This window comes from Bison bison, unplaced genomic scaffold (assembly GCF_000754665.1).
Source record: "Bison bison bison isolate TAMUID 2011002044 unplaced genomic scaffold, Bison_UMD1.0 scf7180017864118, whole genome shotgun sequence".
Classification (NCBI taxonomy): Eukaryota; Metazoa; Chordata; class Mammalia; order Artiodactyla; family Bovidae; genus Bison; species Bison bison.
Genome location: NW_011494690.1, coordinates 1,617,959 through 1,624,392, shown reverse-complemented (window position 1 = coordinate 1,624,392; position 6,434 = coordinate 1,617,959). Strand labels below are relative to the sequence as shown.

Sequence of the window (6,434 nt, the reverse complement as noted above, 5' to 3'; positions counted from 1 at the left end):
TTAGAGTTTTTTTAAGATTAAGGTATCACACTCAAGACTATTTTTAAAAATACCTTGGGATGGTTGAAAAAATATTTCTGTTTCCTTTTTTTCCATATCTTCCTTATGTGGTTTATATCCTCTAATGAAGTCTTCTTGAAACACATGAAGCAACTGTGTATTTGAGCCACACTACAAATATGAAAAAAAGTAAAGTTTTATCTTTGCAATTCCATATCTTACACTACCTCTCCAAGAACCCTAATGTAGAAGAAATAAATCCAACAATTTCTATTCTTTATAGAATAACAAAGTATAGTGGGAAAAACAAGAGAAAAAAATCATTAGATAAATTACTTTCAAATATTCTATAGTCAATAGCAGAACTGTGAAACTAATAAAAACAAATCAACAGGTTTGCATCTCGGAAAAAAAATACTGCAAAAAAAAAATTAAAAAAAAAAAAACAGGTTTCAAGACCAGATGGAGAAGGCCATGCAGACCATATTAAGCACACTACTGCAGGTTCCTTTTTCTTATTCCACTTGAGAACCAGAAAAAGAAAACCCAGAAAATTCCGCAAAGTACTTCCAAAAAATCTGTCTAGTAGGAATTATGAAGGATCCCATAACAGCCAGTGGGAATGACACATCTGTGAAAAAATGTATCTACATTTAAGTAAGGAGGATTTCTAAAAGAATGGACGAAACATCACAATCAGCTGATGTTACATAATCATGTGGGACCACACAGAGAAGAAGAGTACAGATGATCACAAATAGCTACTTAGAATCACAAAAGTGAACTGAAATTCAAAGAAAGGCTAAATCCAAACACAAACTTATTGTGGAAGTAGGTCAAGACAATTAATTAGACGGCTGTCCCATGGATTTCAAGCAAGGGAAGCAACTGTGATAATCCTGGCACTCAATGGATAGGCTACAATCTTAGGGTATAAAGCAAATCAGCCTCCTTTCATAGTAGAAGGAAATTAAAGGACTATTGATCAGATTGACCAACAAATTTTTAATGAAAATTATAAGGTATTTTTATGTCTCTCTATATAGAAACACTAAAAAAAAAAAAATCCCTTCGCAGTCAAAGTATAAACAGTCATCTCCTCCAAGGAAGAAGAATGTTGCTGTTGTTGTGTAGTCGCTAAGTTGTATCCAACCTTCTGCAACCCCATGGACTGTACTCTGCCAGGCGCCTCTGTCCATGAGTAAGTAGGTTGCCATTTCCTTCTCCAGGGGATCTTCCCAATCCAGGGACTGACTAGAAGGCAGCTTCTTTACCACTGAGCCACCAGGGATGCCCAAATGTGAGAAAAGGGAAGGGTGACACCTTTATGTACACAGAAATAATACAGCACACTGGAAACAAATGTAGAATGAGTTTTAAAGTTTGTAATTTATAAGCGTAAGTCATTTGTCAGTGCTTGCAGTTTACCAGCCCTTGTGATAAAGATAGCCACAAATGGAAAGGGAAAAAAAAATCTTCAATAAGAATGAAGTAAAAATCGAAATGCTAAGTGAAAAAGGTCTGTAATAATATACCATAGTGAAGAGTAGAGAAGGGGGTACGCTGGGGAAATGAATTTTAACAGCCAGTTCACTAAAAATTAAGACATTCACGGGAATGAAGCTAATACACTCTTCTCCCATATCCCTATGGAGTAAAAAAAGGAAATTATAGGTTAAGGCTTTCCTGAAATTAGTAACTTGAGTCTGGCAGCCACATTTCTGTTGCCAAGAGCTGATGTGATCATTTCTCTACAGTGGTGGAAATTTTGCCTGACATAATGTGCAAGGGACTATGAAAAAATAATGACCTAATTATGTATTTGTTTTTAAATATGGTCAGCTCTTTCTTCATTTCCTTGTTTGAAAATTGTTGGCAACTTCCTCACCAAAGTAACCTTTTTTCATATCTGGAATGAATATACTACTCTATCCCCTTCAGTCCATAAACATGACCCTGCCCTGAAGAAACAAATATCCTGAGGGCTATGGGGTTTACAAACTCCCCATAGACAAAAGCATTCTCCTTCTTTCCTAAGTCAACTAGGGAAGAACAGCGCCCACATCAAAGATCTATGATTAGAGAGTAAATGTATGCTTTGATCCTACTTCTATCTTCATTTTAATGGATCTCATAAATAATATATAATACTCAGCCTAACAAGCCAAACACTCCAAAGGCATCTACTGAGCTGAAGTAAGTAACAATAAAAAGAGAAAAACCACAAACTGAGCCTCTGTGCAGCTGGACTGTACATAAAGCATTGTAAATTTTGACTACAGAAATCAAAAGAAGTTGGGTATATTTAGTATCAAACAACAGAATTATTCTCTGAATGAAATACAGTTGACCTCTGAACAACATGTAAGAATGACATACGTCCACTTCGGTGGAATTTTTTCAATAGTAAATATTACAGTACTACATGATCTGCAGCTAGTTGGATATACAGATGCAGAACTGAGGACGTGGAGAGCCGACTGTTAAGTTATAAGTGAATTTTCTATAGTGAGAAGGGTCAGTGCCTCTAATTCCCACATTCGAGGTTCAACTGTGTATCATACGCCCGTAAAGCACTCTGGGATAAAGCAAATTAATATCACCAATTCACAAACACGTTTTTACTTGGTTGGTTATTGCATCAAGTTCAATAATACAGCCAGGTCGAGCAGTTGACTGTTGGCTCACAATATTAAACACTTCTCCAATAAGTTTCTGTTAAAAAAAGAAAGAAAGAGAAGGTTCATAGTCAACAATATATGAATCTACTGTCAGTATGACACAGCATCTTGGATATTTAAGGCTCTTCTAAATATTCACTGATTTACAATAGCAATTCACAAATTCAAAGAAATATTTCAACTTTTTATACTCACTCTCATATTTAAAATTAAATAAGCAGAAAAACCTACAGTGATTACATAAAGTAAAAATGAAAGTGAAGTCACCCAGTCATGTCCGACTCTTTGAGACCCCATGGACTGTAGCCTACCAGGCTCCTCCATCCATGGGATTCTCCAGGCAAGAGTACTGGAGTGGGTTGCCGTTTCCTTCTCCAGGAGATCTTCCCAACCCAGGGATCGAACCCAGATCTCCCACATTGCAGGCAGACGCTTTACCATCTGAGCCACCATTACACAAGCAGTATACAATTTCAAGACATCTAGTTCTTTGAACATGTCTTTATTTAGCAACCTTAATGGTCCAACACAGACCTGGCTGAGGACATGGCCCTGTGCCTATGTGGATGGCTGCAGATCTACAATGCTATTTAAAAGTACAATCTTGCTAGGGCTTGTACTTGCCCTCAACAATAGGGGCAAATGATGAGAAGAAGTGGGACTCTGTGACTTGGGATGGAGATGTGTAAACAGAGGAAGTCTAACTCTGGATCCCCAAACCACAAAATCTTTCTGCTAAAAAATAAAATAAATAAATAAAACGCAGTCTTCCTTCTTTCTCCTTCCAAGCAGCCCTCTCTTGCACAGAAACCTTTCAGTAACTTCACCTGAAGCAATTACTTCTCATGGAGATGCCCATTCTCCTCAGTACTACCTCCACTCTTACTGCCTTCAGAACACTCAGAGCAGTAAGATCCCAGCTTAGCCCAGGGTATAAGTACAAGGTTAGCTATGGGAAAGTAGCAATATACACTGCAATTGTAGGATCTTTCCAATTTATATCAGCAGAACTCCAGAGGGCATGCATGGGAACAGATTCTAGGGTTATCAGACAAAAACAAAATAAGTGCTTGGGAAGGGATGAATTTATTGTTATGGGTACATTCACCCAAGATTCAGGATTTTAAATGTTAGTTAAGACACCTGGAAGTGCTGCCAACAGTCTGCTGGGTTTGTCCATTTGAAAGCTGGACTCAACTGTGACCTACAATTAGTGAGGTTAGAACACCGGAATTTCTCTAACACACCATGAATCTTTGCTCCTTAAAAGTGTGGTCACTGGAGCAGCAGCTTTTTACAAACGCAGTCTCTTAGACTCCAAAGCTAATACATGTTTATTTTAATAAGCTCTCCAGATGATTCACGGGCATGCTGAAGTTTAAGAAGTACTGTTGCAGATCAATGGTTCTCAGCCTTGAACTACGGTTCAACTATGAACAACGGTTCTCAGCACACTGAATAATCTCTGGTGCTTAGGTCCCACTTGTAGATACTGACTTATTGGTTCTTGGGTACAATCTGACCATCAGGCATTTTACAAGCTCTTCAGCTGCATCCAACATATAGCCATGGTTGAGATCCCCTTGCAGGAATATCTATCTGCCAGCACTATAACGAACAAACATACTGAATGCCTTGTTCAACACTACAGGATCCCACTCAATGTCACCTTCAATTTTAAGGGGTCATCAAAAGCTCAAAAATCAAGATAAATAAATTCTTAATGCAATATTTTTAAATAAAAATTAATACAGTAAATAATAATGAAGAAAAAGTAGCAAATGTTTTAATACAGGATCCAACAGTGTCTTGATGAACCATATTGGAGCCTAAGACAAAAGTAAAATTACACAGACATGTTTTCATACTTTTTTTTAAGGTTAATTTTTTTCAGAACATTAAAGCGGTTGAAAAACATTAAAAAATGAAAGGTAGTATATTGAAACTCACAAAATCATTTTAAATTTATTTTTACCAAAAATAATTTAACTTCAGCTTACCAAAACTTCTTTTTGCAACATTGTGACTGGATTTTTTTTTAAGTTCCCAAGTCCACTTTTAGTATGGGTAAGACTACACTAAGCAAAACTTGTGAATTGGTTCTAGAAAATCCAAATACAATGCTGACTTTATATTACAAATTACTGACACTGCATGTCACTTAAAACTATTTCAGATGAAATTTCTATAAGACTTAAATTATCAAAATATTTAAAAACCAAGTCAGTGGCTGGTTTTCGTAAAAAAGATTATCCACATAACATTATTTTTCTCCAGTGAGCAATTCAAAATCTAAAGCATTTCAGTTAATTTTTCATATCTTCATTTTGAACATGAAATTAGTGTGCTGTAGTAGTCAGAATAATGGCCCCAAAAGATGCCTACATTCTAATTCTTAGGACTTAAGAATATGTTACTTTACATGGAAAAAAAAAAAAAGTACATATAGAGAAAATTAGATAAGTAGATTTTTTTTCACAACATTGGAATGTGTTCTTTTTGTTTTTTAATTTTGCCTGCAGCACTCAGGGGTTCCTCTTGTTGCAGAGCACAGCCTCTAGAGTGTGGGGTTTTGGTAGCTGTGGCACACCAGCTTAGTTGCCCCAGGGCACATGGGATCTTCCTAGACCAGGGATTGAACCCATGTCCCCTGAATTGGCAGGTGGATTCTTAACCACTGGAACACCAGAGAAGTCCTGTCTCTAGAGTCTTCTGTTCAAGAATTTAGCTTATGAAAGTAGAAAGGGTCAAAAATTTTCTACAGTGAATAAATACTACATTTTAACTTTAAAAAAATTAAAATGGAAGGTTTAAGAAAAAAGTACATTTGTAACCACACTGGAGCAGAAGACCAAGATAAATTTTAAAATTCCAAGAACGTATTCATCTGCTCTAAATGAAATTTCTATTTTCTTGGAAAAATAATGCCCAGGTTATTGATACATTTTGCCAATGAGAAGAATGAACCACAGAGTATATTCTCAGAAATTATGGGGATTGCCACAGCCAAAAGACAAGAAGCAGACAAATGTTATAATTTTCAAAAAGGAAAAGAGCATACTTCTGTAAGCTGGAATAAAGAGTCTGATGTCTATTTAGTTCATTTTAGTCATCAAAAGACATCAGGGTACACAATCTACTATACATTAAAACAATCTCATACAAATCTGACTTCCTTTTTTGACTACAAGAGATTTGGCAGACAGGGTGCATTTTATTTGCATGACAAGCTGACTCATGCAAATACTTGGGACAAGCTGAAGAAATATTCTAGACAATAAAAAATGGAGAAAGATTTCAAATGTATACTGCTAGGTCCTTTCTTCAGCCCAGTACATTTAACATTTCTGTAATAAAATTCAGAAATTACATCTGAATTTCGTCTAATTGACTTAGATGAAAACGCAGAACAACATTCATCGAACAGGCTGATGATGTAAGTCATACGGAAGTAACACAAATAACGGAATCTGGATTCAAAAAGATGCTAAACACCTGTACTACTGAGTGAAACGCAATAGGGAAGTAAGTCTATATTTGAGTCCCAAATTCAAATGCACAAATATAAGATGGCTTGCTGGCAAAAAAAAAAAAAAAAAAAGACTGACATTTAATTGAAAGCTCAATATGAGTTAATTACATACAAAGAATGTGGCATGACTGACAAGACATAATCTACTGAGAGAGGGCATAATACTGTTATATTCTAGAGATCCTACAATTTCCAGTGTATAAACAAACCGAAAGTTGCTC

The 6,434-nt window shown here is 36.0% G+C and overlaps 1 protein-coding gene across 1 annotated transcript in view; it reads right to left on the bottom strand.

Annotated features, from left to right (window-relative positions):
* DMXL2 (Dmx-like 2) overlaps positions 1 to 6,434 on the bottom strand; it is a gene marked incomplete at its 5' end in the record, with an annotated part of 169,766 nt that overhangs the window by 64,032 nt on the left and 99,300 nt on the right. Inside the window, 2 exons of the mRNA XM_010839555.1 lie at positions 54 to 171; positions 2,626 to 2,715. Coding sequence (XP_010837857.1) covers positions 54 to 171; positions 2,626 to 2,715 — 208 coding nt within the window. The remainder of the gene's footprint in view (positions 1 to 53; positions 172 to 2,625; positions 2,716 to 6,434) is intronic.